This window comes from Argiope bruennichi, chromosome 2 (assembly GCF_947563725.1).
Source record: "Argiope bruennichi chromosome 2, qqArgBrue1.1, whole genome shotgun sequence".
NCBI lineage: Eukaryota > Metazoa > Arthropoda > Arachnida > Araneae > Araneidae > Argiope > Argiope bruennichi.
Window position 1 is genome coordinate 84,876,409 of NC_079152.1, and position 24,442 is coordinate 84,900,850.

The following is a 24,442-nucleotide window of genomic DNA, read 5'->3' on the forward strand; positions in this document are numbered from 1 at the left end:
GTTTGCGCCTATACTTCTGCGAGAAAGCTATATTATTTTTTTCAGTACTTTGTTAGCAGTTGAGTGTAGCAAAATTTTGTATCCTTGATGATTTTTATAGTTTATAAATGAATGAACATTGAATTTGTTTAAAATTTATTTCGAATTTACAAAAAACTTCATTTGAAACATTTTGGATGTTACAATAAGCTAATGCAGAGGATTGCCGATTCCAATGCTGTGAGTGGTACGGTAGTTTCAAATTAAATTAAACATCCACCAAAAATAGAATCCTAATTTATCAATAAGCAATTTTCAGGTTGACGATTTAATCTTCGACGAAAGTCTCTTGTCTCATGAGTCAAGTCTGAATCGTGACAAAAATGAATCGCCAAAATGATTATGGAAGCAGTGAAAAATTTGATGCAACTCGTCATAACTATCCAGACATGGCACACACACACCGAGAAATTGAAACCAGCTTTTAAAAGTCAATGATATAAAACAATAAATTGTGAAGAAAATTCGCCTTGAAAGACCCCCCCCCCATCCAAAGAAAGGATTCATACCAGCAATGGACGATTCATTGAGGTTGATGTATCAATAAATATTCAAATAAAGGAGACGTGTCTTCTTACACGAACTCTTAGTAATTGTTGATTAACTTTAAAAGTTCATTTTCTTTTTGAATACATTATATCATAAAAATATAATACTTCTTATTACAATAGTATTAGATTTCATCAGTTGCCTTGACATATTTAGAGCCAATCCATCATTAATATTTTTCATATATATCCTTGAAGATTTTGTACAAAGCAATTATAGATATGTGGTTTGAAAATTCATTTAGATTCAAAATTAACCACCGACTTGATACGATGTGTCTAAATTAAGTGGTGACTCACATTTCACTGCTAGAGAACCGCAAATATTTGAAGAAAAAAACCAGAATCGTCAAAATTAGAAATTCCATCTTCTATATAGCATTAAAAGGAAATGTTACTTTGAAGCTTGAGTCATAAATTTGAATGTGATGCATTTTAGTGTTTTACAAAGTATGAATTTTAAATTAAATCGTCACTACAAATAGATATAGATAAATTGCTTCATTTTAGAAAGTATTCATATAAATCAAAAAGGATAAAAAATACTTATCAGTATTAAAAGCATAAATATTAATTTTATCGCACTAAACAGACATCTATTGTAATTCCAAAGTATTATTCTAGTATAAAATTCATTATTGTATTATATATAGTTTATTATTAAATGTATCAAATTTATATTTTACAGTGTTGTTCTAATTATAATATAGTTAGTAATAATTTCTTGGTTTCACTTACTTGTCCAAATTGTTGTCGCATGCATCCCCAACTAAATCTTTATCAAGATCAGCCTAAAAATATAAAAAGTCAAATATAACAGCAAAAACAAAAGATTAAATAATTTAGCAGTCATACTTCCATTGATAATTTTTAATTTTGTGATTATATAATGTTATATTGATAATAGTAATTTTTAATCCGTGTTCAACTTTTATTTTAATTAAATGTAATTTACTTTTTAAAAAAATATTGTTGGAACGTAATTATTTCAATACTCCTAAGCATTAACCTTAAATTTTACTACCTACCTTAATTTTTACCTTACTTAAATTTTACTCCTACCTTAAATTTTTATACCAACTTGAAAACACAAACTTTTGAAACATTTCAGTGAAGATTAGTTTTCTTTCTTTTAATTAAAAAAAATCGATGGAACGTTTATTGCTTATTCCTGAAAAAGTTTTTCAATTCTTACAATTGTATTAAAGCGTTCTTATTTACTGAGAAAACTCTGGATTTTTTCTAATGATTTTAATTTATTTCAGCATTCACTTTCCTATTTGAACTTTCTTCAGAATCTTTTTTCTAGTAAACGCAGTTATTTAATTAATACAGCTTTTCAAGAGCCTGTTTCTCCATAATCTGTAAATTCTATAATCTATAAATTAATTTTAATGAGGCTAAAATTGTTTTCTTTTTATCTTTGTTTTTATTTAATTATATAGAACTCGTTTAATCTTGCTTCTAAAATTTAAATTATTTAATAACTTTTTTGCTTAGAATAAATATTTTTATAAGAAATATAATCATAAATAATATTACTTAACTTAACTAAAGCAATGCAATTAATTTATATTAAAGCATAATTGAATAAAATCCAATTATATTTCTAACTAAATTATTAAATTTGAATACCAAAAACAATTTTTAAAAAAACGGAAAAAAGATTGCATAGATTATTTTAACTATTTTCTCACATAGGATTTTACTGTTCGTATGTATTTACTTAACTACATTTTTAATTGCTCTTAAAATCTTATAAAAATAAAATTTAATTAAAATTCATTATTAATTTACAATTGTTTCTCAGAACCGTAATTCTACATTTGATAATTATTTTTTACGACAAATCTTTTTCTGTTTTTATTTTGAATTTTATCTCTTTAATTAATAAAAAAAATATTTTCATGTGATAAATCATTAAATATAATCATTAAATAAAATACGGAATGCACATATAATATAATAAAATTTTTAACACACTCTCAGATATTTTTATATTTTTACAACCATATATTATTATATTTTTTATAAACAATATCTCAAAAGTCTTTGATTAATGTTTAAAGGATTTTAAATGTATGCTCCTTTAAAATTAATTAAATATTCAAATCTTAATATTAAAGACTTGAAAACAGCTTTGGGTTTCGAGTTTTAAAACCATAATTCATTCAGTAAGTTCTTCTAACAATTTTAATTGTTTTAATCAATATGAAGAAAATAACCAGCTGCTCATTTCTATTTAAGAAGTGATTTAATACATACTTGACTTGGATTGGCAACGTAAGGACAGTTATCGCAGACATCACCAAGTCCATCACCATCACTGTCCCTTTGGTCCGGATTTGTTACACGCGGGCAATTGTCATCCCTGTCATCCAATCCTACGAACAGCCTCAAATTTTGTATGAAGAATTCAATTTTGAATACATTTATATTAAATTGAAAAGGAAGAAGAAAATACAAATTGACAGAAACGAAACTATTTCGTACATGTTTCTTACAGCAGAAAAGTAATTAAAGAATAAAATATTTAAAAATAACAAATGAAAAAAATCGTAGAAGTTACATTACTCTATCTTATGTTTTGAAAAATAGATGGCGATACCTGATTACGTACGCATCCCATAGTGCACTGCGATTGTTATTAAAATGAGATGAGATGCTGTTCAGTTAGGTGCGCGCTTTAATGTCTTGTCTTCCATTTTTTGTTTATTTTGTGTGAAATGTGATCATTAAAGAAATGTTCCCGAAAACATACCCTCTCTTGCTTCCACTGCGCATATCATAATGATCTTCAATCCACCACGAATTCTATTTTTGGCTGATATTTTATGTTTTACTAAAAAAAATGACATAAATATACATACTGAATTACTTTATGAATATTTTGAACGGAAAGTTGCAACAATTTTGTTTGGGAAAAAAAAAACCTCTGCCAGCATTCTGTCAAACAATAGAAATTCAATTTGTTGGGTTTTGAAGCTGTTACATTATTTTCAGCATTGTTTGATGATGTCGTGTTTTACCTTATCTCATTTTCTTACGAAAATAATACGTAGATGTGCACAGAAATTACTCCTCTCATGAACAAAGCATCCAGCACTTTCTTTCTTTTTCCTTTTTTATCTAAATAACAACACGAAGCACTTCACAATGTTAATTAATCACTATTATTTTTTTCACCTAATCAGAAAATGACAAGCACATCATTTTATGCTTTTATTTCTATTTTTCTGGGTAAAAAAGACTAGAATTACACACAAAAAAAATCTTTCGAAACTTTTTCTATCATTAATGCAAACCAAAAGATAGCGTCTTCCCTACTCTTGCCGGAAATAAGTGTTATCTCTACGACAGGCAAAAAAAAAAAAAAAAAAAAAAAAAAAAAAAAAAAGCTTCAACTCTAAAAGAAAATTACCTCTCATGGTTCTAATTTAGAAGTCGGCGTTTTTTAAATAATAAGAGATTATTGAAAGTAGATAGGAAAACAAAATACGCCAGCTAGGGAAGCCATCTTTTCCATTTTTTTCATAAAATATTACAAAACAAGCAGAATTTTTTTGGAAGAATTTTTTAAAAATATATTATAGCTCATAAAGTTTGGAAATATAATACGATAAATTATGAGCCGAACAATTTATTGATTCTTTTGCGAATTATTTTTTTTTGGTCAGACGATAATGAAAATGAGAGCTTAAAGGCTGTTTTGAATTCCAATGCTGCAAGCTTTTTTTGTATCTACGTTTCAAGTTACTACATTTATTGCGATTAATAAACATGATAATAAACACTGATTCTTTTATTATTTTTAGTCGAGTATAAAAGGAATTAGAGGAAAATGCATTAATTCTAAACTTAGAGTATTTCTCTGAAAACATTAAAATAGAACAGAAACATTAGACAATGAAAATCTCTAAATAAACACAATGGCGAAACAATTACCTTTTGATGCATTTCAGATTTAGAGTCTTGAACTACATGCAAGGATATGAATTTTACTATGCAAATTTAATTAATTCCAATTCGTTATACATATTAATAATTAATATGATAAGTGCAACCTTATAATATTAATGGAACACAAAGACAATGCAGATGGTATAGGATTTAATTATAATTACGGACGTATTTCACCGGAACTCTCTAAAGAATATAAATTTTTCACAAAAAAATACCTTTTACTGGGAATGGTCATACAATTGGAAAACAACTGCAATTTAATGGATTTCGGGTTTATTATCGAAACTTCATTTAAGGGTTTAAATTCTGCATGCAAAATTGAACGAATTCAAAATCCAGTCACTAATTTGTATGACAAATTTCGTACAACAAAGTTAAGTTCCAGAACAAAAATGGCTCTGGATCTTTTCTGAAGAGTTTTATAGATATTTTTGATTTAATATTTATACCCAGTTAAATGTTATTCTTAGTATCAATTCTGGGTGTGACATTTTATGTTTAAAAACTTTTCAATATAAAATCTATCACACGTTTGTTTTAACAACAGATTTTATTTATTTTTATTATTGACTAGCAGTCTTTAATGACCGGTTGGTTCAGCTGGATTAATACTAGCTAAAACTTTCTATTAAATATTTTATGTAACTTGGTCTTCCTCGGCAAAATATTGTTACAAATCTGTAATTTTGCTACTCGGTACGAATAGTGTCATCCTAGGAAAAACCGTTAAAACCTTTGTAAGATCTGTCCTGTGCGTGCTGAGCTTGGCGACCATTTGGCGACTTGGCGTCGAATTTGGCAAGTTTGGTGACTAAATGGATCATACTGGAAATTTCGAGAAGTTTCACGATCCATCCAGTAGGAACCAAGATACATTCACATACGCCCTGATTGGTCTGAAAGATTCTAGCCCCGCCTCCCGGAAGTATAAAAGACAAGCACTCTGAAGTTGAAGAGAAGTGGTGTGTATCGTCAGAAGTCGTGTGTGAGAGTCGAAATCGCCGACAAGTAGAGAAACTGTAGGATTAGACAGCAAGAAAGCTGCTGAACTAGTGATTAAATGTGCTGCGTCATTACGATTTATTGGCGATATTTGTAGCAGAAAAAAAAATTTGTAATAATATTTTTAACTTCGATGGATACGCAATTCATAGTATTTTTGATGTCTTATACCATTCTGCTCATTCTACTATACATTTCCCAAATATTCTGCTATACATTCTCTAAATACTCTATCTGTATTTTTATGCGTCTATTTATATCACAAAAATGAGCAGTAATATTTAAAAAACGGATTCACTTTTTAAAGTTGAATTGCTTGGTTCTGAAGTTAATCTTAAATGTAAATACAAGAAAATTCCGAAATTTTTATTAAAAATATGCCGTAAACAAAATTTTTATTAAAAGCATGGGAGAATACTCCCATAAGTTTCTCCCACACTCTCTAATAAATGTATTAACCCTCTCCGCCCACATAAAATGGAGGGTTTTCGGTAAGGCCACGAATACCTCGCCTGGCATTGGTAAGCAATAGTCAAAACAATAGTTAATCTGTATGTTAAATGCTACAATTTTGAATCAAATTTCATTCAACTATGTTTTTAAAATATCTCGCCTAAATTCAAACAAACAAAAAAGGTCAATCTCTCGTTAGTTTCTCTTTAGTTGTACATTTCGTATGGATATACATTTTAGATGCTAAACTATGAACCAAATTTTATGTCTCACACTTTACCTTACGTTCATTTATACTCGGGCAGAAATGCTTGCTTTGAGTAGATGTATTTCAAAATTTAATAAAAATTTAAAACTATGATGTTAAGGTGTATAAATCAAATTTCATTTGTCTAGCTCAACGCATATTTTAGCTATCACGTTCAAAACAAATGGTCAATTATAATTCCAAAAAATGTGCTTTTCGGATTCTGGGAAATATAGAACGTGGAGATTCGTCAATCTTTTTTTCAATTGCAGTACTTTTTCTTTGCATGCTTCTTGTACGAAAAAGTAACCAGCAGGAGTGGTCTCTCCAAACTTTTTTAGCATACTTTCTAATAAAGGTGTTATCCCCCACTTTGTCGGCGTCCTTGCATAGGGGTAGCGCTTCTTCCCCGTGATCTGGGCGTCCCGGGTTCGAATCCTGGTTCGGGCATGGTTGTTTTCCATCTGTGTTCTATCTGTGAGGTGTGTGAATGTGCCCCCTTGTAAAAAGGGGTTGTGCAAGCGAATGTGTGAGTTCCATCTTCATATAGAGCTAGAAGTCAGACTTCTGCCCTCGGGTGCTCAGGGCTATTTACTCTCAGAAGCTACTGCACCCCCCTTTCCGTGGTAACGCGGACACAACATCATCGTCATCATCTCCTAGTTTCACATGAAAATGTGGACTTTGAATAATGCATGTCTTTGCGAATAATAGTTACGAAATATTGATATTAGCTCGAATTTAGTGTGACTATCGTGTGATCTCTGGCGATATTTTTGGAGGTCTGACCTGTCACGTGACAACATTCATACACGCATATTCACATACTGACACTCATACTTATTTTCATTCATCTTGATTATTAGATTAATTACCTCAGACGACCGGCTGGTTCGCTGGAGTATTGTCTATATTTGATTTCAAATAAATAGCGTGAGTATAATGTTATGTCTACGATTCCGCCGAATTGTCAGACATTAAGGCCATACTATTTTGTCTTACTTAAATTTTATTTATTATATACTTGACCCTTTCTAATGGAGACAATTCCATAACATTATAGTGCTATTAAAAACCTAAATATCTTGTAAGTCTTCTCCTAAATTTCGAGATATTGTAATTGCCGTTTTTTTTATTTGTGTAGTAAACGGCGCAGAAATTAAATAGAATCCTTCTTTGACTTTAAATAATGGAAATTAATCTCGTAATCGGATAGTTGATGAAACAATAAAAACGGGTTTAAATTTCAAGGCAACAATGTAATCTATTGTTGAAAATTAGGGAAAAAATATTTATAAGGGATGCCAAAATTCAGGAAAAATTCGCATGATTGTTAAATTGTTTTCTTTAAAAGGGCAATTTTTAAAAATTTGGAATTATGTAGAATTCATTCTTCAACAATGATATTTTCGGAAATTATTCTGAAAAAATATCAAATTCCGCTTAACTTTTAATAATTAAAATTCCAATTTAAAAAAATTATCTCTTCAAGTTGCATTCTGCCTCCCTCCAAAGTTTATATGCGCCATATTTAGCAGCTTTAAGTCAAATGTAGGCTGTGCCTGTAGAATACCAACACATACACATACATTCACGCTTTCATACGGCGTTACCAATTTTTGTTTATAAAACTAAAAACAGCTGAATATAAACAGCAAGAAACGGTGCTGCTTTATTAACTATCTCAAATTTTAACGGTTCAATTTGCTTCTCTTTCAAATGAAGAAAAGAACTTGGTCAAATTTGGGAGCCATGCTTCAAATAGTTGGTTATACATCTTTTACCATATGTATGGGAAGTTGACGATGGTAAAATCTAAATAAACATAATCGATTTTGATTTCTTATTTCTGAACCAAATTAGCTTAAAAATGTGAAAACTGTCTATGTCGCTTGTGTAATCTATAAAATTGAAGCAAGAGATAAAGTAATTAAAACGGAGAGAATTTTTATTATTTTCCCCAAATGACCGAATATATTTTGTGAAGAAATAATGCAATCCCTTCAGCAATACTTTTTTTTTACTGATATTAAGGAGCAATGTACACTTTTAGCAAAAGATACATCGCTACATCTATTCTACGTTGTTTGAAATTCTGAATGGAATACAATATCGTATAGCTATCACAACAATATTGCAAAGTATTTTGTATTACTAAGGGAGTACTGATAAGGGAGTACTCGTATGAATATTACGATTTACTACAGTATAGGACTAATATATTTAATTTTATGCGTTAACATATATTTCGGAATGTAAATATAATGGATTCCTTGATTTTTAGATTAATACAATGTTTGTTAAGCACTTATTAAATGGTTCTGATATTTGATATTTATTTTTTACTGATCCTCCATAAACCGCCAAAAGAAGAAAATTGTCGCCATTCATCTTGGCGAAATCTGGAATATCTTATGTGTAACAGAGCTTAACGATCTTGGTGAAAATTTAGCAACTTATATATAATAGAGATTGGTGATCTTACAGAAATCTGAAAATTGCCCAATGAATCCGAGGACCGTCAAAAAAAAAATACTGATATTTTTTATTTGTTCCTGATTTTAAGCTAGAACAGGATTGAAAATATCACCATCCCATCACCGTTTTTAATGTATTTCTACTTATATAGAAGGGCTCCAAATTAAGATTCCCCTCCCCCACCATTCTAAAATAGAGCAATGCACCGTCTTTTATGCACAATTTAGGAGCTATCATTTGAATATTTCTCTTATCTACGTACCGTCTTGGTCGGAATCTAAATCGCAAGCATCTCCAACACCGTCTCCATCAGAATCTGTCTGATCCGGGTTTGGTATCTTGGGACAGTTATCGCAAGCATCACCCCTTCGATCAGGTCCATCTATATCGGTATCCTCTTGCTTAGGATTGTGAGTTAATGGACAGTTGTCCAGAGGCTGAAAGTATTAAGAATAATTGAAAGCAAAAGTGCAATAAAAAAGCATTGTTGACTATAAAGTATATAGTCAGTTTTCTAGCGATATTATATTGGAAATTCATTCTAGCTTGAAAGTAATATTGAAAAAATACAGATGAAATAATAATAAAAATACTATCAATTTTTCAACTATTGATTCCAATTTTAAAATCTCTGAAAAGATTTGTTTCTAATATGCGCTTAATGCAATTCTAAATATTCTTAAAATAGTTTAACTATAACGAAATTTGTAGACCGTGTAACTTTAAGCATAAATTATTTAATAATTCAAAATTATTCTGAATTATTTTTAAATTAAAGACTAAAACAAATATTTCCTTTTAACTGACACTGAAAATAAAATTCTACAAAAAAAAATGTCAAAATATTTGTCTGAATTATAAACATTAGAATTACACTCTTAGAAACGCTGTTTTAAATTGTAATTAGCTTTAACGCATAACATGTATCTAAATCTGAGCATTTTAATTGAAATAAATGTGCATTTCGAAGTTATTTTATCGTATATGATCTAATGTTTGGGCCATTTAAGTGTTTTACATATGAATGGGCGATGTTATTTTGAAAAATTTTATTTCGGATTGTCTTGTCTCGTTTATTTTAACTTTATAATGGAAAAATTTTATTTCATTTTTCCTTCTTCTGCTCGATAGTCTGATTCCTCATCTAGAGTAGTATAAGGTATATAGTCTACATATACATAGTAGACGAATTTTGATTAAGATTATTTTACTTAAAATTATTATTAAAAACACAAAATTGTAAAACTAAAATCATAAAGTTATTATTAAAATAAATAATCTATCAATGTTATTTGTAAAACGAAATTCTATATTAATTTCAAATAACAGCCTTGAAAAGATTATGATAAAAAATAATCTAAAAGAAATAGCACCTTATTGTCTGGAGTGAAAAGCGAGATTTTGCTTTTTACTTTGGTTTAAAAATACATTTCAATTCATTTGTGATATATAATATATCGTGGAAATGAATTGAAATGTAATTTAATATGGAAATTCAAATTCTATATTCATACCGAATATGAAATAAATTTACTACAAGAGTCTTAAATATAAAAAAAAATTAATGTTACAAAATTTTAGTTGATTATGGAGTAGTATGCATTTTTTCATATTAAATTTATCATAATATTACGATTTTTTCATTAGAAAAAAAAGTTAAGCTTTTTTTAAATAAGGAAATAATTTTAAAAAACGCCGATGTCTGAATGAAATGATGAGCTAAATTCATGATGATTCCCTGTTGTGCTGGAAAATAAATTATTTGAGATGGGTCATCTCAGAATACAGATCTCGTTCCAGAGGGCAACTCGAACTTACCGGGTTGTTAGGTATTCCATCATTGTCAGCATCATCATCGCATGCGTCACCCAATCCATCTCCATCAGCATCCTCTTGACCACTATTGGGAGTCATTGGGCAGTTGTCCTAGAAAAGAAACAAGCATCTCCATATTCACGACACAAATACCAATAAAAAAATTGGTGAAAAGATGAATGCTGTGTCAATATAGGTCAAATCTAGGATATGTCCTTTATTATTAATGTGTATTGAATAAACCTATCCTTTTAAGATCTGACCATCGATTTCTAAATAAACATAAGTTAAAATCATTGTGTAGTTAAAATTATGTCATATTTTAAAAATTAAAATATCAGCTTGAAAAACGCTTACATTCTTAAAAGCCAGAAGATGAAATATTTTGCTACAAAGATTGATCTGTAAATATTATATTATTGAATAAAATATCACAATAAAAAAAATTGAATAATAATTCTTTGAAGAAGAAAAAATTTCCTTTGGAATAGCCCTTTCTTTTTGGAAGAAATTTTTGATTTATTTGATTGCTGCAATTGACACAAATTAGTTAACTGAAATTATTTTGTTTGAAATGAATTATCTGAAAAATTCTGCTTTAACTATTTTTATGGACTATGCAAACACTGTATGTACGATAAAATATTCTCCGTTGTATATTTCCTAGTACAAATGCTGTACCATTAGATTATTACAATTTTACTCACTATACGGAAATAATTTATTATAAGAAATAATAATTCTTAGATAATTTGCACACAATTTCATTATGCTAGCCAAAACGCGAGTTAGATGAAATTTTCAAAAAGATATTTCTAAAGTTGTTTAAATGATACAGGGTTTATCCAATTATTTCAAGGTTTATGCTGCTTATTTATTGTGCTTATATATTGAACTAAATATATAAAAACTCTTTTCCCTAGGAAAAAAATGCAAAAAATTTGATATATGTTCAATTTAAAAATCTACGCACTATTACACGCTATATAAATTTAATATTTGAATGATTAACATTTTATTGTTTAAATCACTATATTTTTCTTTTAAAAAATTCAAACAATTCAAGCATTTTTTTATTTCAGTAATTTTAACTTCCTCGTTTTATTAAGTGCAAAACAAAAACGTATTATTTCACAAAAAAAGTAAATAAATTTCGAGATTTTTTATAAAATACGAGTTCTAGAGTAGGAAAAAAACAATTTCCAGGATAATATCTGTTTATCTGCATATATATATATACAGCAAAAAAAAGATACAGCTCTATATAATGAAGTTTGATATACAGTCATTGCAATAAAACAATAGATCTGCATCAAATTTTAGACCAAATCCATCAACCAGCTATTGATTGATAATCTCCTGATAACATGGACAGGATAAGTCGAAACAATGAGATATTATAAATGTGCAAAATGTTTTCAAAAACAATTTTTTAAATATAAATACGTATTTAGTTCTTCAAAATCAATCAGAGAAAGATAATTTTATACAATTTTATAAAATATTCAATTACATTTCAAAAAATTCAAATTATTTTCCACCACAAATTATAAGTGGCATACTTTTATAGAGGCATATAAAAATACTGGAAACTCTTCTGATTTTTAAGCTCAAAAAATATTTTAAATGTGGTAATATATATGTATATATATAAAGCACATACCGCTTTACATCTTGGATGACTGCACCTCAAATCAAAATCAGGCCATCCATCCAAATCGCTGTCTGGGGCGCACATAAATCCATCCCCAGCCCATCCAATTCGGCACTGAAATATAAAAATGCTTCTTTCATTTCTAAAAATCAGATTGAAAATATCGTTTAAAAGAATTTCTGAATGATTACATTACTTTCGTGTAGCGTGATGGGAAAACACGATAATAAGACTCGATAAAACTTTAGAGAAAAAGTATTTTTCAACTATACATGAGTTGAAAAATAGTTGGCAATAAACAAATAATATTTAAAAAAATTTTATTCAATTCCTACTTAAGTCAACAAAGAAAAATGTTATTTTAGTTACTTTTTATTAAATAATTATCAAAAAAATCATTAAGTATCAAAAAATTATTGATTTTTCGCATTCTTCACCTTCACTTGAAACTCGCATTCTTCAGCTTCATGTGAAAAATACTGAAATCCTTGCATTTTACCGATTGAGCTACTACCTGTTGATTTCAATTTTCATTAAAACTGCTGAAACTCTATTTAAAGTATTAAACATTAATTTAATTTAATTAATTAATTAATATTTGAAAAAACTATATTAATATCAAATGTCATCCACTACAAGTTTAAAAAAATGTATTTGAACTTGAGTGGATGAATAAAAAATATTTTATTAACGATTGAAAATTTGAACAAGATATATAAATATATATATAGGGAGAATGTGAACTAACAGTACGAATTGCAAAAGATAGTATATTCATATTTATTTCAATTGATATTAAGAATTGAAAAAAGAAATGATGTTTAGAAATGCTGAATGAAAAACTGTAAAGATTTATTATTTCAAATGTTCATGTAATGTCTTCGAATTCTATCTGATATGCTGTTAACATGATACGCAGAGTTTGGCTTAAGGTATTCGACTAGATTCGGGTAGGGGGAAAGGAATTATAAACATTAAAATATTTGTTTTTTTTAAGTACTTCTTAATAATATAAATAATTTATGTTAATGTTTTATTAATATAAAGATAAAATGATGAATAAAAGTATAATTATTTAAATATATATGTAGTTCTTGAACAAAAAGCATATTTTTATGTAAATTTTAGCATTTATTTCCAAAATCTAGGATTATTCTAGAGAAAAGTTAGTTTTTCATTTTTCTTTGTACCATTACATGTACAAGATATCTTTAACTAACTTTCATCTAAAAATTATTCAAAAATAAAATTTTTGTATGCTTATATATGAAATTTTGGAATTTTTTCAACAGTATTTAAATTGAACAATCATAAACCCACTTCTAGAACATTCAACATCAAATACATAGTTCGTTACGTTTTACATAATATAATGGGCACTAATTACAAATTTCACTAAGATATCTTGATAATTTTTTGAGATATGACGATACTCGTGGAGTAGAATTATGAAAAAATCATTCCTCAGAAAATGCATTTAAAGACATTTTATAAGACTTATAAATAAGTATCACTTGTATGCTATACTATAACTTGTCTTCTAATTGGCATAGAGACAAAATAAAGATATCATTGGAAACAGAAGCGTACTTAATTTTTAAAAACTATAACAAAAATAAAAATACAAATTTTCATCCTAATTCATGCTTTCAACCTAGTCGGATACCTTAAATGGAATAAAAAATTTAAATATGATTTAAATGAAAAGAATTTTGCAATTGAGAGTTTTCCAAAAATAGGAAATCGTGTTGCCTAGTAACAAGTGAAAACATGATTAGTATAGTTTTCGTTAATGGGGATTGCTCTGAAATTTTGAGTATAATCATAAACATTGTTCTTTTAAATATATATTACATTCATAGAATGATAAAAACAAATTTATTGAACTCTTTTGTATCAAAGACGTTTACTGTAAGAAGGCATCTGAAATGTAAACTTCTGTATCTGAATTTAAATATTCAAGCCTTAATTATCATAAAATAAAATAAAACACTAATATATATATGTATTATAGATAATTATTTTTTGTCTATTAGAATAGCTCGCAAATGTATTTTTTAAAGAAAAGCACTGCACTCTTAAAGAATTTTAAAAGAGCAATAAAAAAATTTTAATAGATTTAATTTGAAAAATAAAAAATATAAAACAAATCAATTTCAGTTAGCATCTATGTGTAAAAACATTAAAGCGTTCATATTATAATAAGATCTTTAATAAACAAAAAATGCCTATCTGTTAATTTTTTGCGAAGTTATATTCTTTTTATGAGATTTTAAAGTGCCTCTTTTTATTATAAATTGTGGTGGGATTTAAAAAATCTTAGAATATTTCATTACTGTAAAAGAATCAAAAAGTGAAAAAAAAATATGAAAAAAACCAATACTTTTTTTCTACCGAAGTTTCTCTTAGTTGATATGCATCGTACGGCATCTGGGGACAAAAGAATGATGCACTGCACGTTGCTCAAATAGTATCGAATAGGAACTATTTATACAAGTGAAAATAGAAAAATGACAAAGGAAGTCAGAAATTCAAATTTTCACGTATATCAACATGAATTGCATTTAAATTTAAGCATGAAATTGATTCTCGTGTTTCCAGTTCAATAATTTTTAAATGCTCATGTTTGAAGAAATCAAAAATCAAATCAGTTTCATGTTGACGCAAGTTAATAATTCTTTTTATATAAAAAAATAAATAAATATCCCATTATATTAAATATTCCATTTTTATTATTTTATTTCCAATATGAATTTATAAAAAATACAAGTATTTTTTTCAACTAAGTATATTATTTGTTTAAAATTACTATCTCGCTTGTGCAAAAATATATTTAAACTGTCAAAAAATAACTAAATTTAAAAATATCTGATAATAGAAAAGAAATTCAAATATATTTACAAAAACGTCGTCTATTAGTTCCATCTGTTGTATAATTTTTTTCTCTCTTTTACGCTACGAGTGTCTTTATCACCCTGTTTACTTTACTAAAGTGCTTCTGTTCTTACCCTACACTGATAGCTGAGAAATCCTCTTCTGAGTTCACATTCAGCGTTGGGGTCACAAATGGTACCATCTGGGCAAGATCCGGGATGCTGGTGACAACCAACGCTCTGGTTGCCGATGTAACCCTCTCGGCATTCTCCGCAAACGTAAGAGCCCTGAGATAAAAAAAAGAATGAATAATGCATTAGCATTAAATCATCTTTAAACATGTGTACATTTCATACTTCCCATATTTCATGCATTGTACATCCTTAATTTTCCTCTAATACCTCAGTTTTATGTAATTGCTTCTTCTTTTCTCTCATATTGTACATCACTATGTTTATTTCTTCATAATTCTTGTACTCCACATATTATTCATTTTAATTTTTACCATCGTTGCCAATTTTATACACAATCGTACTTTTGCCATTAGTATGTCTTTTTGAAACAAATTGCAATATATATATATATATATATATATATATACAAAAGTATTAGAATCAAGTTAATAGGAAAAACAAAAATCAAATAAAAATTAAACCAAAAAAATTATTAAAAAAATATTAAAAAAAGAATCCGGCCTGAAGACTTTTTCAAGGGTCACCCTCAGGCAGGGATTCAAATAAAGGGATTTTTTCTGTGAGGACATACAGACTTTGTCTAATAATGATTCCTCGTGACCCGAAAATCCCCTGAAATTATGCTCAAGAGATATACCATTTTAACAGAAAGGAAATACAAAATAACAAATTAGAAAAAAAAGAACCACAACAAAGTAAAAATACAATAAAAACAATAACAAAAAAACAAAAACAGCATTAAAATTAAAATTAAAAACGAAAAAGCCAGAACATACCATCCAACAGTCAAGGAAGCTTTAAACAATCGATTGTGATTTCCTGTTTTTAAAAAAGTTAACGGTAAATTATGTAAACAGAGGTAGGCACCCAGCGCCATCTATTGAGTGATCCAATATGCAAGTAAAGTTCTATTTTTATTTAAGCCAAAGGATTAATCCCAAACCATACCTTGTTTAATTAAAAAATTGACATTACAGTAATTTCTAGGAAAATCATTTTTAATTAAATTTTTAAGGAGGATATTTGATGCTTCAATATAAGAATTTTTATTATTGCAAACCCTTTTGATCCTGTTAACTTGTGAGAAAATTAGATTTTTGAAAATTTTAGAGTTTAGATTGGAATGGTAGTGGTATATATATATATATATATATATAATATTCTTTTTTTAATAAATTCCACCTATATCAAAACCAAATCGGAAAGATATCACGTGATCTAAATGGAAATATGGGTGTGTTACGATGTTGAGGTACTTTAAAATAAATTGCTTTAAACTTTTAAGCATAACTTGTTTTGAAAAATATTCTTCGCGAGTACTAGGATATTCATTTGGATAGTTTAAAATTTGCAGTTCTTTTATAAAATGTTCAGAAATTTATTTAACTTTTTTTAAAAATATATTTTTGAAAATTTATTTAATTTAATATTTAATTAGAAATCTTTGATTTTAAATTTAGACGGCATATTCAAGGGGCTATTAAGAAACCCTTTTGTGCATAAATGTATTCAAATAGCGTCGGGTTTTATTCAAGCGCTTATTCAAGCAACTGCCAGTAGTTAAAATTAAGTTCTATGTTACAGTTAATAATTCTGAAATCTATTAACTGTTTGGGTATTACTTCTTCTTTTAATGATGATGTAATTTTGTTAATAGACAATGAGCTAAATTTAAATACATAGATTATTTTTTAACCTATTCATATATTATTTTAATAGTGACTGCCTTTTCTGCACTGAAAAGAACAATAATCTTATTTTTTTACTTTTATAAGTTTCTAAATATTTTATAAATTTATCTTGTGTATTTTGCTTGTAAACATTTCGTGTTTTGTTAACTTCAAAATAGGTTGTCTCTAAAATTATTAAATATTACAAATACTAATTTTTTTCACTAAAATAATACATCTTTATTTTAAATACCTCTGTTTTTCAATTCCTAATCAACACTTAGCAAGCAGCACCACCCATCTTAATTTTCTAAATTTTAAAAAAAGTAGGAAAAAAGCTGAATTTTTTTACAAGTAACTAATATATTCGGTTTTCCCAACATTTAGTATGAAAATTATGCTTTTTCTAAATGTGAAAAATATCTTCTACATTCGCTAATCTTTGTAAAAAAAAATTCAGTTTTTTTGTATCTTTAGTAAAATTTAGAAAATTAAGATTGGTTGTATTACTTATTGAGCGACGATACAAATTCTCAATCATATTTCTAACTCGACAATGATTTTGTATTTTCTTAGGATTCATTTATCAGAAGTTTGCCTACAATTGTTGAATATTTTAGACTTTCTTTTCTGCATGAAACATTGTTAAACATTGATAAAAAAATCCCTAATTATTATTATTATTATTATTACTTTATACTAGTATATATTATTTCGTAACTAAAGGAAACAAAATGAATGATTTGAAAAAAAATAGGTGTATATTTTAATAAAGAGTAAATGATTAAATACAGATTAGATTGCAAGGTAATTAAAACTAAAACTGTGCTCATAATATTTATCATTTTCTTACAACTGAAATCTGAAATATTTTTAAAAAAAGGATCCTATTGCACGCGACTATTCTTTTAGATGGAGATAAAAAAATTATTTCCTCCACAATAATTACAAAATTATGTTGCGTCAAGAAAAAATTTTCCAAAATGGATACACATTTCTTTCTAAAACTATGTCTAGTAGAATAAAAAAAATTATGAATTATATAATGGAGTTTTATTTGAGTCTGAAAAGAATTCACAAAGAGAATATTTAGATGAATTAATAAATAAAGATGGAGATTTTTTTAATTTTGTGAAAAAAAAGGTTGAAAAATCCAATTAATTGCTATTGAAGGAGAAAAAAATATATATTAAAATTTAGTTCGCCGTTGCCATTTAGAGAAAGAATTCAAAGATTGTCGTTCTGGAGATGCATAAAATCGAACAATTTACTATTTTATAGATTTATAAGTTTTTGTGGAATATTTTATAAATATTAATTATATTTTTAAACAATTTCATTTTATTTCATGTTGTTTTAAATAGTTCGTAATGCATATGTTTTATCTCTGAGAAAAACACACTTTCGAACAGATGTTTTTGGAGACTCTGACAAATTAAATATTTTCGTAATAATACTGAAATTGTAAATTATTACATCAGTAGTTTACTTACATACATTGAAAAATCTATTTTTATTCTTTATTTTATATAATTTAAGTTAAATAAGAAAAATGAAAAATAATATTATTTCTTTTTAATTAAATTGAGACATTTTTCTAAGGGATTAGAAAGGCGAACAATAACAAAGGAAAATTAAATCAGGCATTTAACTGAATGCTAATCTCATCAACAATAACTATTAAAATGTTAAAAGCAATTATTACTTTTAATTGAATCCAAAACTTCAAATTATTGTGACCATACCGAGGCCATTCCTTTTGAATTTTTTTTATTCGTTTCAGAATAAAATGATTCAAAAGTTATTGACACTTTCAAATACTATTAATCTTTTTTTTTCTTTGTAACGACGTGTAATTCTAGCGAGACGGATTTCAAAGAAAACCAAGCACCGAAATATGATACAAATGAAGCCATTCAAGTAAATAGTTTTCAGATAACATATTTCTATTTTTAAATTACAAATTTAATCTCATTAATTTTGTCTTTAATGTAATAATATGATAATTTTTAATAAAACGTATTTTAGTTAAATAATTTATAAACAAAAAAAATCTTTTCTAAAATCTCTAAGAAATCAATTAGGTGATATGGTTGTTTACTACAACATGCTATAAGGACTGATGGATCCAAACCAGTTTTATAAACTGTTTAGAATATGTTTGTAACGTTTTTTTTTTTTTATTCCCTAGAAATATTTATTTATTTATCCATGAAAACTCGTTGGATACTTTCAAATAAAACCTGATGAACAAGTCATCCATTTAAGAGACATATGAAAAATAAAAAATATATACTTTCTAGAACTTTATTTTAATTCATTAAAACGATTTTATCTTTCCTGTGACAGCCACTATTTTTTCAAGAAAATAAATCTTTTGTTTTATTGCTGCTATGTAAGAAATTTTTATTATAATGACGGTGCAAAATAAATGATAGACGCCTTTGAATGATTTTTAAGATATTAGATATTATATATTCTATTCCTAGAAAATATTTTAATGTTTTATATTTTATAATAAAATCTTCAACATTCTTTAAAAATTTTTATGGAAGTGAATGCTTTATTTAAAAACATTTTAGGAAATTAATTATATTCAGCAGTATGTTTTTATTTGCTATTCCTTATTCAATTTCGTGTCATCTTCACTAAATAGACGTTGCTTGCACAATTACTTGCTATTTAAGCAGTATACACTCCGATAGTAATTAATTGTTAAATTATTTGAATAAAATAAAAGAAATTGAATTAAATTCTCTGAATTAACTGATAGAATTGTTTCTAAAACTCAATTTAAATAAATTTATCTCCTAAGTTGCAAAATAAAATCCAAAACAGAAATAAAGGGTAAACACTCTTTAGTTTCCCAATTAAATATTTTGAATAATTAAGAAATATTTTACCATTGTATTGATACATTTGGAATTCAAAGCACATCTTCCATTGTTCGTTTTACATTCATCTACGTCGTAGCAATTCTGTAAAATGTTAAGATTTGTTTTATTATTTAACCAACCAAGCTTGAATAAGAGTCAAGTAAACATTTTAAAGACTAATACAGTTAAACAATGAAGAATAAAACACTGTTTACATTGCTTTAAATAGAGATAGAATATTTTGTCCATCAAAATAATTTTAGATATTATTACTGCAAACAAAGTATTTTGAAACATTGGTAGTAATTCTAATATTTAAACTATGAATAAAACATTGGAAATTTCAAGGTAATATATATTGATTAACATTATTAAAACATGAAAATTAAATTATGTATGGCTTATATCATTCTCTAAGTATTAGCCAATGAAAAAGAATAATGGAAAATAATTAATGTACAGGATGTCTATAATTAAACTTCCCCTAAAATAGCATCCTACAACGCAAACGGTGAACGGATTGCAACGAAATTCGGTGCATAGACTATACACAAGATGCGCTCACGGAATTTTGAGGGGAAAAAAATTAGTTCCAAAATGTCTACCAGAGGGTGCCTTTTCCGGAAAAACATTAAATTTATTGTTGATATTATTTCTATGTTCCGTTTTGGTCGTTTATTGTGTTAAAATTAATGTTCAAGAAAAAGCTCCCTCTGGTGGACATTTTGGAATTTTTTGAAAATCGGTGAGCGCATCTCGTGTATAATCTATATATCAAATTTGTTATAATCCGTTAACCCGTTTGCGTTGTATGATATTGTTTATAAGGGAAGTTTAACTATAACCACCCTGTATATTTCAACTTTAGCATTATTATCATATCATTCAACTTATTGCCTGCAGTCTTTAAAGAATGTCACAACTTTAACTATCTTTCTAATTTAATATTTTAAGAAATTTTCCCTTTTCAGCAAGTTTTTAATTATATGGTAAATATTATATTTTTTAATTAAATTATTATATGGTAAAGTTAAAATTAAAATTAAAAATCGTAATAAGATTTGAGAAAATTAGAGCTTTTCAATTATTAATTTTCTTAATGAAAATATCAAATCATATATTTTACCTACTAATTACTACTTTTACATACTTAAATTCATTGAAAATGAATATAAAATCTAAGAATAAAAATAATAAAAACAAAAATAGGAAAATAATCGATAATTTTTAGTTTTACATCAAACAATATTGTGAGTATTAATATTTTTGACAGACTGGAGTGCTTTATAAGAAAAAACTTTTAATAAGCCTTATTTCTTATCTTCCTGAAATATCCGTATTATAAATATTTTTTCCTCCAAATTTTTAAAAATTTTCAGAATTTAGAAAATTTTTTGAAGGAAAAAATTATTGAAAGAAATTTATATTTCAAAAATTATTTAGTATTTTTAAACTCTAAAAATATTTGACGTTTTAAATTAAACTTTTAGAATTCTAAACTATACATTTTTAAAAATATATCTCAATCATATTTTGTCTTATGCTCAAATGAAAGATAATTATAAGAAATTATTGAATTTTCATTTTGTATTATAATATATTAAAAATTCATAATTTTTAGTTAATGCATAAAAGGATATGAATTTAGATTCTATTAGCAATAATATTAAAGTAGAAAATTTTGTATTTTAAAAAGTAGGGACGGGTTAATGATAATTTTTTGACTTCAGGAATGGTGAATTCGAAATTCGATTCTATTAAAGATCTATTAAGCATATGTCTTGATGCTAAATCTTGGATCAAACGTTCTTCCACTATCACAGAGTGGGAATTTGGTGAGGGAATATCAACTCGGGTGTCGTCCTTGTCTACTGACCGCAGTTTAAAATTTATGAAATTTGCGCCAAAATAGCATTTTTATCGCTTTTTAACGGAACGATAATATAACTGAACTAACTAATTCATAAAATAATTAGAAAAAAAATCCATTCAATATATAATATATATATTGATTAGAGAAAAACCTGTTTCTACCTGTTTAACAGTAAGTGCATATTCAATTCCAATGCCTTCTACAGCAGGCCCGGTGTAACCGGCAGGACAAGGATCGCATCGATATCCCGGAGCAGTATTTCTGCATGAGACGTCTCTGAAACATGGACTAGCCAAATCGCACTGAAAACAAAATCGATTAATACAAATAATTATAAATGTTGATTGAATCGACAGTTTGATGAAAAAGGGCAATTCTAAAATCTATTTCTTTAAGAAATTATAAAGAAAATGTTTCCTACTTTTTATTGCTTTAAAAAAACGTATATAAGAGATTTATTGGTTTGCTCGAATTATTTTTTTATTATTTATTTCCATTTAATAATGTCCGTCTATATGATAGCACAAGACTGATGCAAACTGTGAGCATTGAAGTTTTTTAAGAGTACCATCCATTTTATTTATTTATTTTTTTAATTTGTAACTCGGTAATAAATATTCTTTTCAAAATTCAAAGCAAATAAGACTTATGCAAAATAATATAAAAAAATAAATAAGAATTTGACGAAGATATCTGATTAAGTGAGAAACTTTTGTGAAAATAGAAAAGAACCTCATGTAAGCGTTCCTGTTATAAAAGTAAAAATTAGTTTACTCTATTTCAGAAATAACTCAATAATGGCGTAGTTATCATCTGCTCTTTTCTTTTTTTTTTTCAAACTATTTATAATTTTATATCATCTGACTTTGTCTCTCGTATTTCAATTTTTCTTGAGGATTCTTATTTCGCATAGACTTAAAGTTGATTATCTCTTTTACTGAAAGTTAATTATTTCACTAAAAAAAGCAATTGTACAGATTGGTGTTCAATCTAAACGTTTCTAATTATTCAATTATCGATCTATATGATTCTGAGATGAATAATCAGAAATGTGTTTAAAGAAAAAAAAATTTAAAAATAAACAAAAATGATTGTATGGATAAAAGGAAAAGAAATTATTTGAAATGATTGATATAAAAAGAAAGAAAAAAATTTCAGAAAATAATCTTTAAAAATGGAAAAAGGTTTTTTTTTCTTGTTAGTTATCATTTTATCCCAAATTAACCAATATTTTTGGGAGAAATATAATAAGTCCTCAGACACACACAAATAAAATCAATAATTCATTTCCTCTTTCGTTTATAACACTCTTAAATATTTTTATAAAACTTTACTGCTCATAGTATAATTTATTTCGTAGTTTATTAGAAAACGTCTTAAAATACTTACTTTGTCTAGCGAGGTATGAAATCTTCAGAAACGATACATTTAAAGCTGATCTTTAACCCTTATGTTCATTTTGCATAGTATATACATACAACTTTATAAAAATATACTACCACTATAAAATAATTTTTAACTTAGTTTTATTACACGATTTATTTATTTTTTTGATGATTTTTTATAGCGTTAAGAAGCTACTTATACACATTTTTTTTTTTTTTTGCTTTTCTTCAAAAAAGCAATCTTGCCACGATAAGGGGTAATAACGACAAATTTCAACAATAATTATATATATATATATATATATATATATATTTCGATAATTACAATTTCTTATGTTTGAGATCCACAAGCTTTTCATATTTACTTTTACATAAAACTCTTATCAAAAACAAATAGATTGTGTAAATATATATATATTAATTTCACAACGAAAAAAACGCCTTAAAATATCTAAAATTTGGTTATGATTGTTTATTTAAAATTTCTCATGATTTCAGTCATGATTACTGTACTGTTATACAAATGGGAAATCATTTCATATATATATATGAGAATTTTACTTAAATATTAGATCACTTAAGTCAAATCCTATAAGTGAACGAAAGAAATCAACGACTGGAAAACGAAATATTTAATTTTAAACAAATGGCATTAATAATTGTTTTCTTATCTCGAAAATTATTATTCAACTTCGCATATTGTAAATCTTTTTGTGTGAATTTTTCATTATAACAAATGTTTTGTGAAAATACAATATTAAAAATTGCAATGTTAACATTACACCTTAAATTATTAAATTCAATTTACTTCATCAATATCATCGCAATGTGTTCCATTTCCTGAAAATCCTTCTGGACAGGGACCACAACGGAACCATGGTGGTACATCAATGTTGGTACAACGGACACCTGGGCTGCAAGGATTATCTGCGCATTTATCTAGAGGTTTGCACACAATCCCATCACCAGTATAACCAAGTGGGCACGCCCCGCATCTGAATCCAGATTCACTGTCATAGCATCGAACACCTGGAAGACAATACAGATTATAATATTAAGATTCAAAAAAGTACAAGTTTTATTCCATTATAGAGATTTGGTAATAATAGTCGCTACATGAATTAAGTAATTAAATTATACTTTACTTCCCAAGGATTTATTTAAATTGCAATGATTTTTTTGTATTACTTTTCATTATACAACAAATAGAATTTGAGGGAAAATGTAAATATATATACTAATGAAGGATTTGAATCACCCAAATCACTCACTCATAAAAATGATATCTGGAATCTGTTAGATAGTAGAAGCTTAATCCGACTCTTGGCCAACCGGCATAGTGTGGGGAACAATGTGAAAGTGAATATATTC

General features: G+C 26.9%; 1 protein-coding gene across 1 annotated transcript in view; it reads right to left on the reverse strand.

Annotated features, from left to right (window-relative positions):
• The window catches only part of LOC129961023 (cartilage oligomeric matrix protein-like), a 112,261-nt gene that overhangs the window by 19,961 nt on the left and 67,858 nt on the right, over positions 1–24,442 (reverse strand). The window contains exons 8-16 of the mRNA XM_056074819.1: positions 23,880–24,100; positions 21,848–21,988; positions 19,841–19,915; positions 15,208–15,360; positions 12,209–12,313; positions 10,549–10,656; positions 8,993–9,167; positions 2,853–2,971; positions 1,326–1,378 (exon numbers count right to left, since the gene is read on the reverse strand). Coding sequence (XP_055930794.1) covers positions 1,326–1,378; positions 2,853–2,971; positions 8,993–9,167; positions 10,549–10,656; positions 12,209–12,313; positions 15,208–15,360; positions 19,841–19,915; positions 21,848–21,988; positions 23,880–24,100 — 1,150 coding nt within the window. The remainder of the gene's footprint in view (positions 1–1,325; positions 1,379–2,852; positions 2,972–8,992; positions 9,168–10,548; positions 10,657–12,208; positions 12,314–15,207; positions 15,361–19,840; positions 19,916–21,847; positions 21,989–23,879; positions 24,101–24,442) is intronic.